The sequence below is a fragment of the Megalobrama amblycephala genome, linkage group LG1 (genome assembly GCF_018812025.1).
Source record: "Megalobrama amblycephala isolate DHTTF-2021 linkage group LG1, ASM1881202v1, whole genome shotgun sequence".
Lineage (NCBI taxonomy): Eukaryota > Metazoa > Chordata > Actinopteri > Cypriniformes > Xenocyprididae > Megalobrama > Megalobrama amblycephala.
In genome coordinates, this window is record NC_063044.1 from 61,760,473 (window position 1) to 61,785,081 (window position 24,609).

General features: G+C 40.7%; 2 protein-coding genes and 1 long non-coding RNA gene across 3 annotated transcripts in view; all 3 read right to left on the minus strand.

Annotated features, from left to right (window-relative positions):
• Positions 1–24,609, minus strand: part of LOC125278251 (zinc finger protein 850-like) — a 301,964-nt gene that overhangs the window by 270,974 nt on the left and 6,381 nt on the right. The window lies entirely within an intron of this gene.
• On the minus strand, positions 1,066–3,398 carry LOC125278418. The gene is made up of 4 exons (XR_007187139.1): positions 2,935–3,398; positions 2,402–2,467; positions 1,960–2,064; positions 1,066–1,173 (listed from the first exon to the last, which is right to left on the minus strand). It is a non-coding gene; the product is annotated as an uncharacterized LOC125278418 (long non-coding RNA).
• Positions 16,777–22,468, minus strand: LOC125278241 (protein NYNRIN-like). The gene has a single exon (XM_048207199.1). It carries the CDS (start codon positions 22,466–22,468, stop codon positions 18,371–18,373), a length of 4,098 nt encoding a protein of 1,365 aa, XP_048063156.1. The 3' UTR covers positions 16,777–18,370.

The window sequence follows — 24,609 nt, forward strand, 5'->3', positions numbered from 1 at the left end:
CAAGCAATTAATGCGAACTTAAATATACTTTAATGTAATTTACATGTACACTATTATATAATTTAATACATTTGTAATTACATTTTTTGTACATATAATAATGAAGTTACAATTTAGTATATTTCAAAATATTACAATCAACACAAATGCAAATTGAAACCCTCTACATTTACTGACAAAATAATCTCTAAAACAAATGCACAAAAACCTTTTTGTTGATGCACAAGAAAAACCCAAGAAACACTATACACAATCACAAACAATTACAACACTTTAACTCTCATTTAGAAAGAGTCTGGAGGACAGTGAGGCTTATATGCACTATCATTTTCTCCATCACATACAAAGGTACCTAAACCTACCATCACAATCTTTCTGCATTTTTACATTTTCAGATAAAATCATTCTGTATAAGATGATAAATAAGATAACACCCATGAATTAATACAAACAAAATGTAAAGAAAAGAAAAGATTCAAAACTTTGGGTAACACTGTACAATAATTTTCTATTAGTTAACTACTTTAGTTAACATGAACTATGAATGAAAAATACTTTAAGCATTTATAAATCCTAGTTAATATTATGTATGCATTATTAAAATCAAAAGTTGCATATGTTAATAGATAATGCACTGTAAACTAACATGAACAATAACTATACATTTTATTAACTTGAGAAAAATTTTTTTTTTATTGCCTAATGTTAACAAATATTGATAAATACTGTAAAAAAAAAAAAAGTCAATGCACATAGTTAGATAATGTTGTCTAATATATTAATTGACGTTAACAAGCGAGACCTTTTGTAAAGTGTTACCTTTTGTAAACCTTGTTACTTATAAGCTCTGCAACCCTTACTAGCACAAACATTAAACAGGACAAAAAGGTTTCTTCTAAAATCTTACTCCAGCATTACAGTGAATGTAATTTTGAAAAGAAAAAACAAAACAAACAAAAAAACAATGAATTCCAAAGGCACAAAAACAAGAAAACCAAAATTGTCTGTCACCACCTTTTTTTAAGTTGTATGAAAAAGTGCTGTTTATGTCAATGTCCCAGAAGCTCTTCATCGGCAGAAAACCTTAAATGTCCATGAAGCTGCGAACCACCTCTACACAGTATGCATAAATGGACATGTTCCAAAGAGGCAAGAAAGTAAAAAAATAAATACCTGGAGGAAAAAAAAAACAAAAAAGAAGTAAGAGTCAGTCCATTATTATAATTGGTTCAATCGAATGAAATCAATAGATATAGATATATATACAGAACTCCAAAGTTTATATCCACCTTTGTAGGTTTGAAAATAATAAAAACCCATTTGGTATTCCCTAAAGGCAAAGAGTTGCTGATAGTGATTGAAGCCTGTGGCCAAGATGTTTACTGTGTACTGATAATTTCCTCCACTTTAATACCAGTTACAGTGTGAAATAAATATGAATGAACATCTGAAGGTGTGTTACAACATACAGTACAACTGACCCATAAGTTGTCACATTTAATCGCTCAATCAGTGTTTCAACGTGTGGAAAGACGTCAATGAAACAGCTTGTAAACAATGTCATGTAACGTCACATTTACTTCAGAAAAATCATATTCAGCATAAACTCATTAGTCAGCTATAGAGAGGAGCATTCTGCTAATTATATGCACCACGTTACATATTCATTATAATTTTATTTTAAATATTTTTTTATAATTAATTTATGTATTTAATGTTTGAATACATAATTTATGACAGCTACAATTTAAATGTTTATATTTCAAAAAACAATTTAGAGTAGAAATATGATTATGTAATTCTGAAGTTTACATAATCATAACTTTATTATAAAACAAACAAATCATACAAATTAGCATTGTATTTGTTTCTTTATTTAGTACTTCCCTGATGAAGCAGTTCATTCTGCAAGGTGTAAGTAAACTTTTGACCGCAACTGCATCACCTAAGATGAATTACCTCAGTCATCAGGACAACACTGTAGTAAAATCCTGGGAGAACATCCTTCACATTTGCCACAAACACCAGGATTCCAGTGACCACACCATCTTCACTGACACTGGCCTTTCAAAATAGAGAACATTTTTATAAACATTTTTATTCCTACTTTACAAGGAATTAAACATAACTTTATCAATTACACAAATATAGATAAATAACCCAAGGCCCAAGCAAATTGAGGGGTTTTGCTTTGAAAATAATTATATAATAATATCATTATATGTAAATATAAATATATAATGATTATATGGGGATTTGTAAGTGCACAGGTGAGAATTTATTACTTGCAAACAGAAAAGATTCAAAGCATTTAAAAGCTATAAGGACAGTTGATGGCAGTGTTTTAGCTTGTAGTGTGTGATCAGGGTGGCTGAATTAATGGAAAAACATGGAACATCACCTCATCAATACGGGTCTTTGATTCCACACAGCTTGCACTGTCTCCATTGACAGATCTGTACTGATCCTACAAAATGAATATATAACTATAAGCACAAAAAATATTACATATTACAAACACAAACAGTAATTGAACAACTAACTTTTCAAATGCAAAAAGAAAAATAGATTATAAGCATTACTGGTGGTTATAATAGCGATTAAATGTATATAATTGTCTTTAAATGTTACAAGATCAGATCTTTGAATTTAGTTCTGCAAATTTAACTTAAAGTCATTTAAAATGATTTAAAAAGTCAGAGTTCAATTAAAATATATTTTCAGCAGCCAAATTCTTTGAACACGCCCGCACACGCGACCACGTTCATATTGTATAAGAAATTACTATAATGCAATCATAAATAAATTACAGGAAACATGATTAATTCACCTCCATATTGCGATTAAACTAAATAAGTTACACTCATAAGAACTGCTATGTTCCGGTGAAAAAATAAAAATGAAGAGAGCATATATCAATATCAAGATACTTACTTATTTGTAATACATAACGTCTCATCTGTAGTCATCCAAACGTGCGCTCCTTTGTTTTCTTCTTTGATCAGCAAAGTTGCCTCGCGCATCGCGATCACAGAAAGATGGCTGAAGGTGCATTTTTCAAACTCTGGTGAAGTAATGCGCCGTCATGACGTAGTATTGTGGCGCATGCGCATGATTAAATTTGTTCAAGTTGGAAGTTTTTCTAATTCATTGTTGTAGTTAGACTGTAAGTTTACAGAACTTGACTCATTCACCTAACTGAAATTCAATTATTTTATAGTTTAGTCTGATTAAAATTAAATGTATTTTAACTGAATATGAATTCAAATTATTTTTTAGATCTGTTAAACTTTTGCTTGCAATTAAATAGGTTTAATCAACTTATAACAACAATGATATTATAAGTATTATACAGATGTGTAAAGTACAGCACTGTTGCATTAAGTATCACAAATACAGCACTCCGTAAAAAAAAAAAAAAAAAAAAACATTTTATGTCAAATATTATGTAGAAAACTGACACTAGTCGAGTTTAGAGCAGGAGCTGGTGATAAAAATTTCAACAATAAGTTGTACAGGATTATACACTGTATAAGCAAGTGTTTTGAAATTCAGAAAAATAAATTTCAAGTGTATTAATGCACACAGTATTTATTAAAGACTAAGCACATTTAAAATACATTAACAAATGTCATCTTGGACAACACACTTAAGTTGAAATTAAAATAAATTATTTTTCATGTGCTTTAATATATAAGTCAATACATCAGAATAAGTTTACTTATTTAAAACACTATAAAGTCATAATTAGGTAAAAAATAAGTGCATTTTTAAAAAGTGCTCTTAAGCATGTTTAGAAATATTGTCATGAAAGTGTACTTTCTTCAAGTACAACTTAATAAGTCATTATTACAAAGTGCATTTTTAAAAAGTGTTAATAAATATTGTCATTTAAGTGTACTTTCTTTAAGTACAACTTAATAAGTCATTATTACAAAGTGCATTTTTAAAAAGTGCACTCAAGTGTGTTAATAAACATTGTCATTAAAGTTTACTTTCTGTAAGTACAATTAATAAGTCATTATTACAAAGTGTATTTTTAAAAAGTGCACTCAAGCGTGTTAGTAAATATTGTCATTTAAGTGTACTTTCTTTAAGTACAGCTTAATTTGACATTATTACAAAGGGCATTTTTAAAAAGGGCACTCGAGCATATTAATAAATATTGTCATTAAAGTGTACTTTCTTTAAGTAAAACTTAATTTGACATTATTACAAAGTGCATTTTTAAAAAGTGCACTTAAGCATGATAATAAATATTGTCATTAAAGTGTACTTTATTTAAGTACAACTTAATTAGACATTATTACAAAGTGTATTTTTAAAAAGTGCACTCAAGCGTGTTAGTAAATATTGTCATTTAAGTGTACTTTCTTTAAGTACAACTTAATTTGACATTATTACAAAGGGCATTTTTAAAAAGTGCACTTAAGCGTGTTAATAAATATTTTCATTAAAGTGTACTTTCTTTAAGTACAACTTAATTTGACATTATTACAAAGTGCATTTTTAAAAAGTGCACTTAAGCATAATAATAAATATTGCCATTAAAGTATATTCTATTTAAGTACACTTAAGTGGCCTTTAATTTTAATTATATTGTATTATCAGCAAGTGCACTTTTTAAAAAGTATACTAAGTACACACAAAGTACACTTTCAATACAATTAAGTGCACTTCTTTTTCACAAGGGGAAAGACTGCAAAGCTAATGCTAACCAATGCAATCCAGGTAACGCAGAAAGTTTGGCAAAAGTTCTGGAGGAGATACGAGACTTCTGCAAGGACACAAAACAACAACTTAATGATATTGCATTTGACCTCACCAATGTGAACTGAAAAAATATAACAGAGGCAAAAACACATATTGAAAAGGTGGTAGATCGCGTTCAAAACGTGGAGCAGGTGTTAAGCAAGATGGCAAAAGTGCTGAATCAACATTGAATCAGTGTTAATGCATCAACCACATTATCACTGAATCAATGTTGAAATTTAAAGTTGATTTTTAGAAAAAAAGATCAAGATGGTCATAAAATGAATATTTTTTCAACCTTTATTAAATCACTTATTTAACATTGAATTAACATAGACATTTAATTGGCATAGAATCTTGCTGTACATAAAGCGAGATTGATTTGAAATTGTTTCTATTTTTTACTCCTTTCAATCAGAGACAACGTAAGGGCTGCAGTTAATATGGTTTTGAGGGGTTAAGTTTTGATCCATATAAAGCCACAGATCCTTTTGTCACCAAGACTGAACTTTTGGAGTTTTTCTGGACATTAAGACCGAAATGCTTCTATAAAAATGCTCAAAAAATAAAATATTTTTTTTTTAAAAATGCACGTGTGTATAATGTTCTAACTAAATTTAAACCTACTAGTACCTTTTGTCTATCTGTATTTAATTCATCTATTGATACATATTGTAGGCTAGTGGAAAGGGATGTGACTAATTTATTTGAGCAGTCATCTTCATCTCAGAACAAAAAGTCAAATTTGACACTTTCTGAAAAAGAGGCTCTTGACAAACTGTGCCGAAATAAGGGTAAAGCCAGGGGTGTGGGAATACTGATTCACTAAATCACTAATGTTTATGCAAAGGGACAATGATAATTTTATTAATAACATTTATTCTCTGTACTGCCTGATACATCTTCGCGTCATCTTATTCTGGGAGGTGATTTTAACTGCTGGATAAATCCTAAACTTGATCGCTCCTCTGTTAGACATAATACACCTTCAAAGTCTGCACAGGTAATGATGCAAAAACTTGAGAAAATGAGATCAAGGCAGTCCAGCAATGATTATGTCAGAGATCAAACTTGAATAAGGAAAAACAAATTTATTAATTAAAAATTATAAAGACAAACTAATTAAGTAATTAATAGTTATTAATAAAATCCAGAGTATTGTATCTAATAGATGAAAGATATGAGAGATAGGATAGAAGAAGCAGAAGATGCAATAAGCAAAAAGAGCAAAGAAGAAGTAAAGAAAAGCAAAGAAAAGGCTAAACTATCAAAGACCCCATCTGTTTTATACCATAAGCATAGGAAAACTTAAATCAAACTTATGTTTTGGTCTAATAAGAAAAGGTCAAATGGATTTATCTTAGTTGGTGTAACGGCTAGGTCAGAGTGACTGGTCAAGTGTCAAAAATAGATGAAAATAGATATAGGGGTTGTTTTGACACCTTTAAGGGAATTTCACAGATCTTCCATTATCATGTTTAAAGAAATGGAAACAGACATATTCTGATATAAAGGTAAGGTACAAGATCAAATGAGCAACATCGCTCATCCTCTCATCACATTCCTCAGATTCAAACCCTATCAGGGGTAACAACAAACCCTCAGCTAATTAATGATTATTTTAAAGAATATTTTATTTCCTTATATGCATCTGAACAAATTGATGACCCCCTGCTTTTGATGCCTTTTTTTAGTGAACTTAACCTACCCACTGTTAATTCTGCTGCTCAGTTAGAAGAACCCATCACTATAGAAGAACTTACTCAGGCTGTTACTTCTATGCAGTCTAGTAAATGCCCTGGGCCAGATGGGTACCCAGTTGAGTTTTATAAAACATTTTTGATAAGTTGGCCCCCATTTTGATTGAAATGTATTTTGATTCATTTGTTTCGCTCAAGCTTCCCCAAACACTTAATCAGGCCTCTATTTCTCTAATTTTAAAGAAAAATAAAGATCCCTTGCATTTCACTTCTTATCGCCGGATCAGCCTTCTTAATGTTGACTTTAAACTTGTCTAAGTTGCTGGCTTTACGCCTAGAATCCGTGTTACCAACCATAATTTCTCCCATTCTCTCAGGTTTTGCATTTACAGAGATGGGGACATTACCGCAAATGTTTATTAGTCAATAAATTACCACAGATTACCACATCAAATCAGTAATATAAAAACTTTCTTGTGAAGTAATTTCAGCAATACTTTCTCTCACCTCTCTATCTCTCAAAATGAAATTAATCCGGAAAAAATATAACCGCATTTTATAATGTGATGACTGTCCCTTTAACATCGCTTTGATATGAATACATGTGCTGTTCTGCGCGTGAAGTTCATTACGACGTGCCGCCTCTAGCAGCAAGCAACTAAGTATCAGTATCTGGACAACGCGGACAGACCCAGTGGCGCTGCCTGTGTGCGTACACAATGCGTTTTTGCTTTAAAAAAATGCGAGACACGGGCAGTGGAATGGGGGAAACCGCAAGGTCTCGAGACGCTTTTTAAAACTTTTTTTAACTGATTTTAACTTAGCATTCTAAAGCCATGAATCAGTTCAGCTATGTCATGCATCAAGACGCGAGCGCAACGGTTCTGCAGATCCTTCTAGCGCATGTTTACATAAAAAAAAACAAAAAGTAGCGCAGAAAAGCGCATTCTGTGTGAACAGCCCCAAAGAAGACAATGTGTTCGAATTTTAAAGACGTGGTGTGGCGCTACGCTTCTCGACTGATGTGCTACCCTTCACTCACTGAACCCTGCAGTCATCAGTAGTCCAATAAAAATCCAAATCAAAAATACAGTTTCTGAAAACTTTCAATGCGGTAAAATGTTGAAATGTTGAAATTAACAATGAACAATACTTTTATTAACCTTACAGATGGAATCTTATTATAAAGTCTTACCATTTCATATAAATCCAAACAGTCATGCTTAAAGATGACCATCTTTAAATATCTACACAAAGGCTGTAGCTGTTACAGGTACGCTGGTAGAGAGACGAGGCAGATACGGATTCCCACAATCACATATATTACTTTTAATGAACAAAGGCAAGGAGCACCAAACATACACTTAACACAACAGAGCACGGACAGGGAGTGAAGGGAGTGAGTCCATTATATGGGGAGTGCTGACGAGGAGGTCCAGGTGAAGATGATCTGTGATGATGGGGAGATGACGAGGGAAGTGAGTGCAGGTGTGGAGAACAGGAGGACTATGGGAAATGGAGTTCAGGAGACGAGGGAACACGGGAACTGTGACAGTACTCCCCCCTCCCGGTAGGCGCGACCTCGCGCCGTAGATGGAGACACCGGGAGGGAGGGCGGGCGTCCTGGAGACCTCCTACAGGTGCAGGGAGAGTAGCGGACAGGTGTGGAGGTCTCCAGGGCGGATCCATGAGCCATGGCAGGTCGGGAGCCTTGGGCTGCCATGGCGGGTCAGGAGCCGAAGGCGGCCATGGCGGGTCAGGGGCCGAAGGCGTCCATGGCGGGTCAGGGGCCGAAGGCGGCCATGGCGGGTCAGAGGCCGTGGGCGGCCACGGCGGGTCAGGGGTCTTGGCAGGCCACGGCGAGTCAGGGGCTGAAGGCGGCCACGGCGGGTCTGGAGCCGCGGACGGCCACGGCGGGTCTGGAGCCGCGGACGGCCACGGCGGGTCTGGTGCCGCGGACGGCCACGGCGGGTCTGGAGCCGCGGACGGCCACGGCGGGTCTGGAGCCGCGGACGGCCACGGCGGGTCTGGAGCCGCGGACGGCCACGGCGGGTCTGGAGCCGCGGACGGCCACGGCGGGTCTGGTGCCGCGGACGGCCACGGCGGGTCTGGTGCCGCGGACGGCCACGGCGGGTCTGGTGCCGCGGACGGCCACGGCGGGTCTGGTGCCGCGGACGGCCACGGAGGGTCTGGTGCCGCGGACGGCCATGGAGGGTCCGAGAGCCCGCCCAGGAGTCCCCCACCCCCGGGTATTAGCCCCCCCCCCAAAAAAATACTTTGGGAGGCTCAGGGGTGGTTTGAATAGTCTATGGCATGGAGCGGATACGTGGGCTGGAGCCGGCTCGTGGCAGGCTGGAGCGGCTGGTTCGGCGGCGGTTGGCACGGCTGGCTCGGCGGCGGCTGGAGCTGAGGGCTCGGCGGCGGCAACTGAAGATACTGGCTCGGCGGCTGAGTCTGGAGATACTGGCTCGGCGGCGGAGACTGGAGATACTGGCTCGGCGGCGGAGACTGGAGATATTGGCTCGGCGGCTGAGTCTGGAGATAATGGCTCGGCGGCTGAGACTGGAGATAATGGCTCGGCGGCTGAGACTGGAGATAATGGCTCGGCGGCTGAGACTGGAGATAATGGCTCGGCGGCTGAGACTGGAGATAATGGCTCGGCGGCTGAGACTGGAGATAATGGCTCGGCGGCTGAGACTGGCGCTGCTTGCTCGGCGGAGATTGGCGCTGCTTGCTCGGCGGAGACTGGCACTGCTTGCTCGGCGGAGACTGGAGAAACTTGCTCGGCGGAGACTGGAGAACTTTGTTCGGCGGAGACTGGAGAACTTGGCTCGGCGGAGACTGGAGAACTTGGCTCGGTGGAGACTGGAGAACTTGGCTCGGCAGAGACTGGAGATGCTGGCTCTGTCCAAAAGTCTATCAGCCAAGCAGCATCATTTGAAGGCTCGTGACAGGCTGAAACGCGCTCAAAGAGAGCTGGAGCGCGATCGGAGAGGGCTGGAGCGTGCTCGGAGAGGGCTTGAGTGCTCTTGGAGAGGGCTGGAGCGCGCTCGGAGAGGGCTGGGGCTGCTTTCTTCTTCCTCCTCCGCTTTCTGGACCCAGCGGAGGAGTGTGGGTCCAGCATTGAACAGGCAGGAAGTTCGCTGGAGGGGCATGCGGAAGAAGACGGTGGCTGACTGACTGGCCCGGCCAACCGTGTTTCTGGATGGACTAGAGACAAACACCCATCCTGAACCCAATCAACATAGAATTTGGAGTCATTTAACCACAAAATGGAATTGATAGTTTCGCTTAAGAAGAAGCGATAATCAGGTTCACCAAAACGGATAGTGTCGTCATCTAGTCCATCCAGAAACAGGGAGATTAAACATGCTTCAGGCCAGTCAGACAAAAAAGCGAGCTCAACGAACTCCTCCACATACCTCTCCAGCGAACGACCAACCTGCAGGAGCCCGATGAGGCGATCGCCGGCTGACAGATGAGAGAGAGGCGTAGGAGGAGCAGGAGCCAGGGAGCTGGGGAAAGTCTCCATCTTCTTTTGTGGAAAATCCAACGTTTAAGGTCCGTGCTTCTGTTACAGGTACGCTGGTAGAGAGACGAGGCAGATACGGATTCCCACAATCACATATATTACTTTTAATGAACAAAGGCAAGGAGCACCAAACATACACTTAACACAACAGAGCACGGAAAAGGAGTGAGTCCATTATATGGGGAGTGCTGACGAGGAGGTCCAGGTGAAGATGATCTGTGATGATGGGGAGATGACGAGGGAAGTGAGTGCAGGTGTGGAGAACAGGAGGACTATGGGAAATAGAGTTCAGGAGACGAGGGAACACGGGAACTGTGACAGTAGCATTGACATTAGACACACATTGTATGTATGTATACATTATTTGCTTCCATTTTAGAACACTGATTATTATTTAAATAAGATTTGTATTGTATTACAGTGATGATAAAAGAGAACTGAAATCGAATGCATTTCTGATTTGTTTATATATGTCTGCTGCATGACGATATGTTTGCTTTCTCATGACACTAAGTTTTAATTATACAACTTTTCTGCATAACGAATCGATAAAAGCGACCAGCTGGATATAAACTAATGCAAATACTAATGGTACTAATGGTAACAATCATGACATTAAACATTTGGGTCGAACTTGCGTGTGTTTTTGTCACATTGTTTTAAAGATCAAAGCACAGGATAAAAAAGTAATTGTTGCCGAAATTAGTCTTCAGCAATTCCAGTCTCACTTTCTGTTACAAACCTACATAACAATGTAAAAATTTGCATAATGGCAGCCGGTTGCTCGCGAACAACATCTATTTTGACCCGCCTTCAAACACTGAGACTGGAAGACTGAGACTTCAAAAAGCCGAGACTGGAAGAGTTTGGTTTGTGTTGTTGACGTGTTGACATGACATCTTTACGGTGTGAAAGCAAATCCACTTTGCATGCACTTCCAAAATAAAAGGACTCACGCTGGAATTGATACAGTAAAACTGACGCCTTTGTTACTGTTCGAATCTGCGTCTCATTTCAGAGGCTGCGTCCTCCAGAGCTCGCATTTGAAGGCTGCATACATCATTAAGGATGTCTTATTTAAGAAAAGTAACCATAATAAAATTAATGGTTATTCCTCGTGAGGTGCAAAATTCTGTTTTTTCTTTCTTTCAACGGTTGTTTTTCTTAAATGAGCCAGCCTCAATGAAGTATACAGCCTTCAAATGCGACCTCTGGAGGATGCAGCCTTCAAAATGAGTAGCCTGTACAAATAGTTTAGACTATGTGCCAATATATAGTTCATGCAGTGATATTTATATTTTATAATGGACCTATAGATTCGGATGTTTTGGTAATGGCATTTATTCATGCAAAATAAAAGGCTGATAACTTGGACTTTGTGATTAAGAAGATTGAGTGAATGTAGGTAATACTGCTGGTGGATGAAGGGCCCCTCAAGAGGTAAAGCCCAGGGGCCCCTTGTAGTCTTAATGCGGCCCTGATGACGGCAGTCTAATCTTATTGGTTGAGCTGCCGACATGACCTACTCTGCAACATGGAGGTGGCAGTGAGAGAAGCCAGGTTGTCACCACATATAAAGGTATGTCTCAATCAGCTCTAGTTCAGTAAGTGTTTCGCGCACACATCGAATCTTGCAAGCATGTTTAAACGTTTCTCGCGTCAGTCTTGTGCTTGGTCGCATGTATAAAGTCGTGGCTTTCTTTCACCGCAGTGCCACAGCAACAGCTTTTCTGCTCACAGAAAAGCAAAAGATGCTTGTGATTCTTTGCTTTAAGAAGTTCACATATTGCGTCTTTTCCACGTGCAAGTCAGTTATTTCAAACGTAACCACGCGGTAGGCGCGCTTGTAATGGGAGCAACGCAGTCGTAACGTGTATGCGGTGCGTTTTCCAGGCTCATCGAGATGAAACATTTTCAACTTTTCAGAATGCCGCAAGCGCATCACAGGTCATTTGACAAGAACCAACCGATTAGCTATGGCCTTTCCGTAACAAAACATCAAAATCTCAGCCGAACAGCTGATCATAGCTGTACAGGGTGGTTTTTATATCTCATCTCCATAAATAAATCAAGATGGCAGAGTAGAGGTTCCATAACTCACTGCTCCTCCTGGGATAACTTTTAATCCTCTATGATCCTCTAAGATCAGAACAGCAATTTATGATCTTAAACCAGGAATAGTCAAGTATATTGTGTATCTTACTTGGGACAGTGCTTATGCCTCGGACAAGAGCAACAAAAAATATGGCAGAAGCACAACTGGAAGATGCTGAGGCCACCGTCTGACGTCATCCTCTACAAGAGACTGAGATATCGGTCAGGTACTGTTTAGCTAATTGAACTGATGCGTGGCAAAAATAGACATTAACCCAGGGGAGTTAGGAGAGCTAGGAAGCAGTTTTTGTTTTGTTTTGTGTTTTGATTTAAGTTTTATGCACTCAGTTAATCACAGACTATGAGGATACAAATTATGGGAGGTGTTATGTATGTATGAATGGGTGTGCCTGTTTTTTCATGTTTGGACCAAGTTATTATGAATGTAAATGCAGAAATTGTAGCTCCATGCAGACTCTTATAATATATCAGATCCTATTTCTCAAAATAATCAAAGATGGTGACTTCTGCTAAACTACCAAAAAAGGGACTCCGATTGGGACATTTAAACATATGTAGTCTTAGGAATAAGTTAACAGAAATTGCAAATATTCTATTGGAAGGCAATTTACATATTTTTGCAACCACAGAGACCCATCTGGATTCCTCATTCCATATACAAGGACACAATATATATAGGAAAGGCAGAAATGCAAGGGGTGGCGGGGTTGCAATCTACATACAAGAGCATATTCCAGTTAAAATGAGAATGGATTTGATGTTACCTAATATTGAAGTATTATGGCTTCAAGTATATATTCCACATTTAAAACCAGTACTGATTTGCATTGACTCAATAAACAGACTTGTTTTAAGCGGTAACTTTTTTACTTCCATCACCTTTGCACACCAGTTACACAGTGACAAGCAGACATCGCACAAACTCCCAGAATACTCCAAGCATCGCGTTACTCACAAAACCTTGTGTGTACAAGGGAAAACATAACTTAATCTCCCCTTTTTTTCTTTAAAGAAAAGTGCTTTAAGAATGCAGCTTGTAAACATTACTTTTCAGAACAGGTAAACAAGGAAATATATATATATATATATAAGTTAAACACAAAAGAGGCAAAGTATTGCACAGTTCATTCAGATTTTAAGTTTGCAAACACCTTAACTGAGTGCCCTAAGTAGTCCAAGTGCTGATGCCCCCTTTTTGGTCAAGCAGTTAGCCAGCTGCTCTTTGGTGGCGGACCACACAACCTGCTGAATAGTCCCAGAGAGTATGAGCTCCTTCATACTGCTGATCTCAAGATGCAGTCTTTTTTCTGTGACAGATTTTGTGGATTTAACTGCGTCGAGAAGAGAATGATTGTCTGTAACACATACAATGAGCACAGCTTTGGATGAACAGTCCCCGGTAGTGGTTTCTGAGAAGAGAGTATAGCTAGAAAAACTGCACTATCAATCCCATCTGCAAGGGCCAGAGTCTCTCCTGCTAATGTACTCCGCACGACTCTCCGGATGCACTTGGACTGCCAGGATATGGGTGAGAATTTTCCATTTTTACCCATAAGCATGATGAAATGTCCACCCTGTGTGCCTCCATCAGAGAGGTTTCCCATAGAGTAATCACTGTACACCACAAGTTTGAGGGAACCGTTTTCACCCAGGTACTGAAACCTCAAAACGACATCTTCTGATTTGACTTTCCTAATGAGTTTGTTAGCACAGTGCAGAATCTGAGCAGTTGCATGTTTGGTGTTAGATGCCAGGATGGATATGTCACACATAATGTCTGGCCTACTCTGTCTTGCTACCCACAATATTTGTCCAATCTTTGACTTTAACATGTCCATTTCACTATCTGTCAAGGTTGCGTCACGCTGTGTTGCTCTGGTGGGATCAATAGGAATAGTCTGCAAATTCTTTTTTTTTTTTTTTACTTTATTATGAATACACACAAAACAAAAATAAAGACAAAAACACATGAACATTGTCCTGAGAGTGGGCTTCATACATTATTTACAATCAGAAACAAACAAATTAAGGCATAGATTGTGTCCTATTTCAGAAAGTCAATAGCTGGACCCCATCTTCTTTCAAAGGCTGTGACTTTTAGTTGCAGTTGTGCTGTCAACCGTTCCATTAAATAAACTTGTCTTAACTTTTGTATCCATTGCGTAACGGTAGGTGGCTCAGGCTTTAGCCAACAGATTGTTATCATTTTCCTAGCCGTCATTAGGAAGAGACGGAGAAGAAATGCTTGATCTTGTGAAAGGTTGTCTGGAAAGATGTCCAATAAAAAAGTTTGGGGGTCAAAAGATATGTTCACTTTTAGTAAATTTTCCACAACGCCCTTAATGTCCCTCCAAAAGCAATGTATGATGGGGCAGTCCCAAAAAATATGAGTTTGGTCACCGACCAATCCACATTTCCTCCAACATTTGTCACTCATACTACTCTTGGTGAGGAAAGATTTCAACGGAGTCCTGAAAAACCTGATTTTCGTCTTCCAATCAAATTCCCTCCAGATCTGACTGCCCACACCCTTATGACAACCAGAACATATATTAACCCAAACATCGTCATCCAAGGTAACATTCATCTCCATTTCCCATTGTTGTTTTATATGTTGTGTATTATCTGACATGTCAATCAACAATTTTTTGTACAACAAGGACATTTGTTTTTTCAGTCTGCAAATTCTTATTGTATGCTCTTTGATGCACTTGTATCTCACCCTCCACAGAATTAACTTCCATTCCAATGTAGCTGAAGTAGTCATGCTCTTCTTGTCCAACTTGAAAAGCTGCTTTTAGCTGAGGGATGACAGTTGTGGAGAATCCATTGGTTCCCCCCAGATAAAGTCATCCACATGAGATGCAAGGGCCCCCTTCACCTTGCCATATTGATTGAGCCAGTAAAACACTGCTGGGTCCACTTTTGACACTCAAGCTCCCAACTGCTTCATTGTGTCTCTGACTTTATGATACCAGTACAAGGAAGCATCTGTTAGCCTATAAACGCACTTCTTTAACTTCCACACAGTTCCTTTACTCTGTGCTTCCTGTGGTGGACGAATGTAAATGTCTCTCTCCAATGTTTTACATTGCAAAAAGGCTGCTTTAATGTCTATGGAGTTCAGCTGCCATTTGTTTTGACTTACAACTGCCATGATCATTTTCAAGGATTCTGTAGCACATGTAGGTGAGTCTTTTGGCAAATCTTGTGTGTTTAACTCTTCAAAGCCTCTTGCCACTAGTCTGGCTTTAGGCACAACCCCTGTGACATACCTGTCATCAACTGGCCGTAGTTGTTTGCAAAGGGCTCTCTGAGTCTACCTTTCTCATAGCATGTAGCATTGTAATGTGTTGAGCTACCCAGGAGCTCACACTGGTCACCAGGGCTGGGGGTTTGTCAATGAGCATGGAGGGCAAGTTTGGATTCCAAACACTAGTTGGTAGGGGCTGTACCCGTGTACATTGTGCATAGAGTTCTTTGCCATTAGTGCCCAATCTACTGCTGTTCTCCAGTCACAGTTGTTGTCCTTTTTGACTTTCAGCAACATATCAGTGAGAGTTTGATTATGCCTTTCCAAAAGCCCATTGGTCCATGGGCTGTAAACTGCAGTTGTTTTGATCTCAATGTTGAACTTTTCAGCCATGTCCTTTATTTCTTCATTATTGAATTCACCTCCAATGTCACTGAACAGCCTGTGCGGAGGACCATGAACACTGATCCAACAGTGAATGAACTGTGTTGCGGCAAAAATTAATTAGCTGACATCACTAGTAAGAGACAAACCTTAAGAGAATTCACTTTATAAAGAATTTATTTCTTGCAAGAAAGAGTCCACAGTCGACACAACCATACAATGTCTGCCCCGAGTGTGAACTAAGGACACAAAGGAGCCCACAAACATTTATACTCCAAATGTCTGAGCAACTCTCCTCAGTACTTTTCCATACAGGATGTAGGTAACAAACACACACACAAATGGCCCACAAATGGCCTTCCCTTTTGTCTCAGACTATTTTAAATTAAAAAGCAAGAAACACAATGGTCCCCCTTCTGTCTTAGAACTTATTTAAATGATCCGACACCCTTGGTTCGGGAAAGCTCTCAGTTTGGATGTCCCATCGTTACCCCCAGACGCTTTGTCTGTTGAGCTCAGAGAGGTGTTTTGCATAGCTGAAACAGATATTGACTTCTGTGTGAACTCAAAAATAAAATCTTTTTCTGTGATTAAATTTTCCCCAACAATTCCCCCTTTTATCATTCTTTGATAACTCACAAGGAAAATTTAAAATGTGTAGATATAAAAAAAAATAATAATAAGAATAAGAAAAAAATAAATAAAAAATAACAATTATAAAGGTATTTAAAAGGTAATAAAAAGTAATAATAAAACAAGCTAATTTAAGTCACTCATCACATTTACACTCTTCATTTCTGATTTTTTGTATAAATGATCATTCTCTTAAATTTGTAAATAAAGAAACATTTAGATATCTGGGTTCCCTAATAATAAAAAAACAAACAAAACAATACAAAAAAAAAAAAAATAAAATAATAATTAAAAAAAAAAAAAATAAATAAATAAAAATCCCCTAATTTGTTTTAGGTGTCTCTTCGCTAAACATCTCATCAAATTCGCTCATCCACTCATTGTAATCGTCATAAACAGTTAGTTTACCCATTTGCTGAGACATATTGGTCTTCACCATTCTCTGTACTATGCTGGAAGTGCACTGAAAAATACATGGTAAACATAGCAATACTAGTACCACTATTGCAAAAATTGGCAATACAGTGTAACATAGCCAGTGTCCCCAAACTCTCAGATTTGTTATCCACCCAAACCATGAATCATCAGCTTTCTCAGGTTCCCTTACAGCTGCTCTCATATGGTTTATGATGTTTGTGATGTTGTCACTGTAATCTGGAATGTGAAAACAACATGACATTCCCAACATTTTGCAAGCTCCTCCTTTTTCTGCCGTGAGCATGTCTAAAATCAGTCTGTTCTGAATAACTGCATCTCTGATCTGTCTCATTTCCTCATTCACCATTGTCATGGCATGTTCGGTGCTATTGGCTAAAGCTAACACACTCCATGCTAATCCATTAATTTTGTTTATCGTTACTGCTGTTCCCACCCCCAGAAAAATAGACCAGCCCACATTTGCCCCAGGTGTTGTCCACGGATCTGACAAGACATAACCATTGTAATGGTTTGGCAATGTCCCTATTTCAGAAACAATATCTCTTTTCTGTCTGGTCTTTTCTCCTTTTTCATTATCCGGAAAATACACAGATGTTCCCACATTCATTAAGGCTGGGTAACAGCAACCTGTCCAGTCTTTCTGTGGCATGAAATGATATGCTCTGTCACCGCAAACCCAAACTGCCGCAGGTGAAGTGTCACCTGGTTTGCTAAACGGGCAGGTAAAGTCTGTTGTGATACCGTCTATTACGGCTGTGCAGTTCCCTGTCGTTGAATTCTTGATGTCAATTCTGACTCTGCAGTCAGACCATCCTGTGTTCACGTTCAGCTTCAGTCTCTGTGAGCACACGCACACATCTCCTTGAACATGCATCACTCTCAATGGTGGAATCAACATGTCTGTGTGATTATACCGTTGTGTTCTCTTGCAGGCAGATGTTGGATGTTTTGTTGGAATCTTCCCTTGCTCGATGTCTGCTGCAGCTCTAAGCACCTCCGTCATCTGCTTTGGGATCAGACAGCCAGTCTCATTTATTGTTGCAACAGTCAATGGTACTGTCTTCCAGGCGTGAGACATTTGCAGACAAAGCCAGCAGCTGGTGTTTATCTTCAGTTCCTGTTTCTGCAGCAGTGCCAGAGTGCAGGCTTTGTTCCCTTGGCATTTTGTCATTGCCTTGTCCACTTCCGGTTTTGTTCCCCCTTTTCCTACTCCTTCATTTCCCATCCACACTGTTTCATCCCAGCTGGGAATGTCAGGTTCAAATGCTGGTATAACAGGTGGTTTCACTTGTTGTGGTGCTGGTTTACTCATCACCAAGCTGAATAAAGTCAGTATGCACGTGGTTACCTTTATGCCACACATTCCGGGCACTTGAAACCGGTGCCATGGTCTCACTTGCTCCATTCTTTACAGTTGGCTAAATGGATCGCACAGTTGTACGTCCAGAACGTGTGAGGAAGATTAGTCTTTGATGTGCTTTTTCTTTAAAAAAAAAAACTGGTTGGCTCAGCACCACTTTGTGCCAGGGTCTCTACTCTTGAGATGATAACGGCAAATGATGTTTATATTTGATCTCTACCCGCACAGACGTGTGCCTCCTGCTCCTCTCCTCTCGGCTCCTCCTCCCCGATCACTGGTGGGACCTTTCTGCAATGGCTCGCATGCACCCACGTCGCTCTCTCAGCTACCTTGACGGCGGTGTGTGTCGTCAGAAGCACGACAAATGGTCCTAACCACCTTTTCGCCTTCCAGCTCTTCCTCCTCAGGTCCCTTATCACCACGTAATCTCCTGGCTTGATGTTGTGCAAGGGAGTCTCAGCCGGTTTCCCCTGAGCAGCTTTCACCTGCACGCAGACATCAGACAACAGAGAAGACATTTCTTTGCAGTAATTCAGCATATTGTGCTCACACAAATCTGTGGATGGCAGCTGTTGTTTACCCCCTTCCATTCCCATGAATGGCGGTCGTCCAAAAACAATTTCAAACGGGCTCAAATTTACTCTGGTTCTTTTTCTCATTCTCATGTACATTAACACAATAGGCAAGGCTTTTATCCATGTGAGACCAGTGTCTTCACAACATTTTGCCAATTTGTTTTTGATTGTTGCGTTTTCACGTTCCACTGCCCCCCCTGAAGAAGCATGGTAACTGCAATGTGTTCTCATATCTATTCCCAAAAACTGACCCACTTGTTTTATTGCCTCGTTCACAAAGTGTGTTCCGTTGTCTGAACTTATCTTTCTTGGAATTCCCCATCTGGGAATTATTTCAGTCAGCAGGGCTTTGGCCACTGCTGCTGCATCCTGTTTGGAGGTGGGGAAAACTTCAACCCACTTTGACCACATGTCAACCATCACCAGGCAGTATTTCTTTCCCTCACACGGACTCAATTCAATGAAATCCATCATGAGATACTCAAATGGGCCTTCTGATGCTGGTTGAGATGCTAGGGGCATTTTCACTCCTCTCGCCACATTGTGTGTGTTGCAGATGACGCATCTGTTGCAAAAATTTTCAGCGACCACTGTAAAGCCCTTCGTGAACCACATGTCTTTCATTTGTCTTACCATAGCCCCTTTGCCTCCATGGTCACGCCCATGGAGGCATTTAGCATAATGAGAGAAAAAATGTCGGGGTAAACAAGGCTTGCCATCCACACTCATCCACACATCATTCTCAAGTTTGCAACCACAACGTCTCCACAGGTTCTTCTCCGCTACTGTAGCAAACGCCTGCATACTCTGTAAAGAAGTCAAAGCATTTCTGTTAGTTTCAGATAATAAAATGCATTCTGGTTCCTTTGACTGCCGTGCTGCCGCGGCCTTCGCAGCCATATCTGCTCTTGCGTTTCCTGTTGAAATGAAATCTTTGTTGTTAGTATGCGCTGCGCATTTACAGATAGCAAGTTGTTTTGGCAAGAGAATTGCGTCTAAAAGAGTAGACACAAGAGAAGCATTTAGAATTGGCCGGCCATCAGATTTCAAAAAATTTCTATGTTTCCATAAAGCCCCAAAATCATGCGCAACCCCGAACGCGTATCGTGAATCTGTGTAAATCGTTACACTTTTACCCTCCATGAGCTTGCATGCTTCTGCCAGGGCTACGAGCTCTGCCGCTTGAGCTGAAAAATTTGATGGCAATGTGCCAGATGTCAATGTTTCGAATTCAGTGGTCACCGCGTAACCAACTTTGTTCAGGCCTGTCTGTGGATCTCTGAACGCAGAGCCATCCACAAACAGGATATGCTCACTGTTTTCGAGCAGTGTGTCCGAAAGGTCAGGGCGTGGGGTACATATCTGTTCGAGTGCAGTCAAACAGCAGTGATGTTCCTCCCCATCCTCCTCTGTTGGAAGGAGAGTGGCAGGATTCAGCACTGTGCAACGCTTCACTGTGATGTTTGGCATATCCAGCAAAATTGTGTGATATCTCAGCCATCGTGCTGTTGACAAATGTGAAGTCTTCTGTTCCTGCAAAATCATGGAAACAGCATGCGGAACCATTAATGTCACGTCAGAATACCCCACAAATTCTCTAGAGGCCATCACAGCCTGTTCAGCAGCTGCCACGGCCCTCAGACAGTGCGGCAGGCCTGCTGCTACTGGATCTAATTTGCCAGAGAAATAACCCACTGGTCGCATTCTGTCTCCATGTAGCTGCAAAAGAACAGAAGACATAAACCCATTTTTTTCATCAACCATTTGGACAAATGGTTTAGTTGGTACAGGTAGGCCTAATGTGGGGGCTGTGGCGAGCTGCGCTTTCATGTCGGCAAAAGCCTTCTCAGCCTCCCCCGTCCAATTAATCTTATCACATGACTTCAATTCCTTCCCTGTTGTCAGTGCTCTCAGGGGTTGCTCAAGAATCGCATAATTGGGAATGAATGTTCTGCAATAAGAGCACATCCCCAAAAATGACAACATTTGTTTCTTTGTGGTTGGTTTTGGTACCTCAGTTATTGCCTGCACTCGTTTTCCAGACAGTGATTTACTGTTTGCAGATATTATATGACCCAAAAATGTGACTTGTTTTTTTACAAATTGTAGCTTAGGTTTACTGACCTTGTGACCTTCCTGTGCCAAATGTTGCAGCAAGGTCACAGTGTCTTTCACACATGTTGTTTCATCTTTTGCACAAATCAAAATATCGTCAACATATTGAAGCAAAGCTGATCCAGGTGTCAGAGTCAAATTTTCAAGACTTCGTCTGAGTGCTTCATTGTAAATTGTTGGTGATTCGCAATATCCCTGACACAATCTTGTGAAAGTATACCCTTTCCCTTTAAAATTAAATGCAAACCAATATGCACTGTCTTTGTCCACTGGTACGCTAAAGAAGGCATTCGCCAAATCTACCACTGAAAAGAATGTGGCGCTCTGTGGAATTTGTGACAAGATTGTGTAGGGATTTGGAACTGTAGCAGCTCTCGCTCTGACAGCTGAATTCACAGCTTGCAGGTCCTGCACAAAACGCCATTCAGTGGGCTGACCCTTATCTCTAATCTTTTTCACAGGAAAGATGGGAGTACGCACCGGTGAGGTGTCACATGGAACAATTACGCCTTCTTTTAACAATGATTCAAAAACTGGTTCTATGCCCAAAATTGCCTCAGTTTTTAATGGATATTGTGGTTGGCAAGGTCTATAATCAGATTTGGGAGTAATTATCACCGGTTCGCATCCTTTAATCAGTCCCACATCATACTTGTGCTTTGCCCACAACTCGTCAGGCACTTCTGCCAGCGCAGGGTGTATGTCCAAAGCACAAATATTTGTCATACAGTCATTTTCATATGTGTGTTTGTCAACAGCGGTTAAAATTCGCTTCACCTCAATTTCATGCTTGCAATCAGATTTAAAAGCCCTCAATTTCTTACTGTACTCTAAAGTCTCATCGACCTTCTCCCAGTCATTTGTTTCAACACAGTGCTTCACAAACATTCCCATGTCACCCCAGGCCTGTGTGTTTTTCTTTGAAATTGATATGTGTGGCACACACTCTCCTGCTATCAAATAGAGAGGAAGCTGTTTTTCTGATAAGCCTACTGAAATCGCACACATTTTCTCAGTCCAAAACATTTGATCAAGTTTCAAAGTGTCTTCTTTTTGTTCAAACCATTGTTTTTCATAAAATTGATCTCGTTCTGTTACGACATGTGACGTGCAATGCAAATTGTCAGGCATCATAAAATCTGTACCAAATGACAGTGTTCTATTTTTCCCCAATTCACAGATTGTTTTTGCCCACTCAGTTTCGGTTATGTGCCATTTGTAAACCCATTTTGGTTCTGTTTTCAAATACATTTGCTCACCCTCTTTCACTACAATGCCCGAGGGATCTGCAACCATTACCAAATTTAATTTGCACATTAAATCTCGGCCCAGAAGGGGTACTGGGCATGTTTTTGAAGTTAAAAATGCATGCTTCAGCACGTGGCCCCCTTCTGTCTCACACTTTAATGGCACAGTGAACCGTTCTGTTATATAATGTCCTGATACAGACAAAGAACCATGCGTTTTGTTTGTTAGCGCTGGTTCACATGGCAAGTCACATGGTCGCAAAACAGATCGGGTCGCCCCTGAGTCTACCAAAAATGAAATCATTGTCCCTTCAACTAGCAGGGGATATTCAGGCATGTTTAAAAATCCCTTACTGCTATACATAATCAAACATTTGTCAAAATCTTCTTTGTTTGTTTCAGAAACACACAAAGAGGTGCAAGCTTTTTTTTCATTGCGGAGAGCATTATCAGTGCATGTGTTCAGGTGTGTGTGCGTGTGTGTGTGTGATATTAGTAAACGTGTACTTCCCTTTGCGGCGGTTTTTGCATCCTTGGCCGTGGTCCACCCGATCTCCTCCTGCTCTCCGCATCCTTTTTCTCAGTCAGCCTTTAGCAGTTCAGGGCAGTTTGTTGCCCAGTGTCCGTCCATTTTGCACTTCCTGCATTTTGTGCACTCACGAATAATGTGATCGCCAGCTCCGCACAGATAACAGCCATTTTTGTCTGAATTGTGTCCTCCTTTGTTCCCGCTGAATCGTCCTCTTCTCCTTCCTCTTTCGTTCGAACTGAATCTTTGCGGTCTTTGCACAGCTGCCAACTGCAATTCTTTTATTCTTGGCCTTTCCTTCCTTACCCTCAGCTCATCTTCTGCGTGCAAGGCATGTTTCATGATGGTGCTCACTCGTCCTTCAGTCCATTCAATATAGCTGTGTTTCACGGCTTGGGAAATTTCAGGTCTCAGTCCATTCAAAAGGCTGTTCGCCAAATAACTTTCCCACGTGGTTGGTCTGTCGCCACGATCTGTTGGTTCCTTTAACCCGCTGTGCTTGCAAAACACACCATAGAGTCGCTCATAGTAAACTTGAACGCTCTCACCTGGTTCTTGACGGCAGTGGCTCACTCTGGACATGTCGATGCGTGCTGGAAATGCTCTTCTCACAGTCTCAGTCAGTCCCGTCACAGCTGCTCGATATCCGTCGTTTGAAGCATGTTGCCAGTTAACGTGACTTCGTCTGTGATCCACTGCTGGTAATTCTGCGCTTATCTTGTGCCAGTTCATTCCTCCCAGTTTTGCCATCATGAGTCTTTTCAGTTCATTCAGCGTCGGGCTGAACTCTTGGCAGAATGTCATCAGTTCGGTGGCAAAACGGTCCCCTGCGTCGTCAGGATTCGGCAGGTGGGCCATCGCCTCTTTCATGTCGGTTAAATTCCAAGGGCGGTATACTAATTCTATTGAATTTACTCCCATAACCTCCACCATAGGTGCTGTGATGCTCACCCGGTTTTTCCTTTTCTCTGGGCGCGAGATCTCGAATTCTTCCTCTTCCTCTTCCTCTTCCTCGTCGCTTTCTGAGAGGGTATCAGAACTCAGATCAAAGTCCCCGTCTGACTTCAGCGCTCTGGCTTGTGCGTGTGTGTTGGAACGTAAAACATATGATCGTGCACCTTTCTTTCTTTGCTTCGTCTTCCTGATCGCTAGTCTCTTTCTCCTTCCGGACGGCAGTGTTTCTTTGCCCCGGAAGCTTTCAGTTGCGTATGCCCCCTCTGCTGTTGGCTCAGCTGCGCATGCTCCTCCTTCTGTTGATTGTTCAGCTGTGCGTGCTCCCTCTTCTCTCAGCTCAGCGGCGCGTGCTCCCCCGTCTCTCTGCTGGGGAGCTGGAGTTGGTTTGGCTGGTAGAATTGGTTGGTTCGGTGGGAACGGAGAGCAGTCGAGATCGGGGTCCACTTTCAGGCCTTGGAGCTCCGCATTGGGATAAATTGTGTAGCTCGGCGGTGTTTCATGTGGAAAAGCACAAGCATAAGATGTGTTAGTAATAGTAATCTCATTCTGTGGAGGCACAGTTGCCTTTTCTTCACTTTTCTTTTCTTTCTTTAACATTCTTCTTTCCCTATTATCTGCCTCTTCCACCCAGCAATTAATTGTTTTCTCACATTTCCCACATACATGTTTTTTTGCACAACCCTTTGTTATGTCACTCCCTTCTTCGATCGACAATTTTACTGTTTTCAACCTTGTACTACTAAGAGTTCCTTCTTTTGGGAAATCATGATATTTGATCAACTTTTCTATATCTTGCATGCATCTTTGGCCATATAATTTTCTCATTTGACAAAATACCGGTGTCTCGTATTCAGCTAGCTTGCTTTGGGATTTCCCCATATTGGCAGTCTGATTCTGTGGCTTTTTTGCGCGCGCGCTATTAATCTGTTGGACGTCTCCGTACAGATCTGATCTCTTCACCCAAGATCAGCCGGGCGGACGCTCTCAATAGCGCCCTATTCGGGACCGCACACAACTCAGTC

Excerpts from the sequence above, each read along its gene's own strand:
- LOC125278241 (XM_048207199.1), bottom strand. The coding sequence starts at position 22,468 with ATGTATAGCAGTAAGGGATTTTTAAACATGCCTGAATATCCCCTGCTA.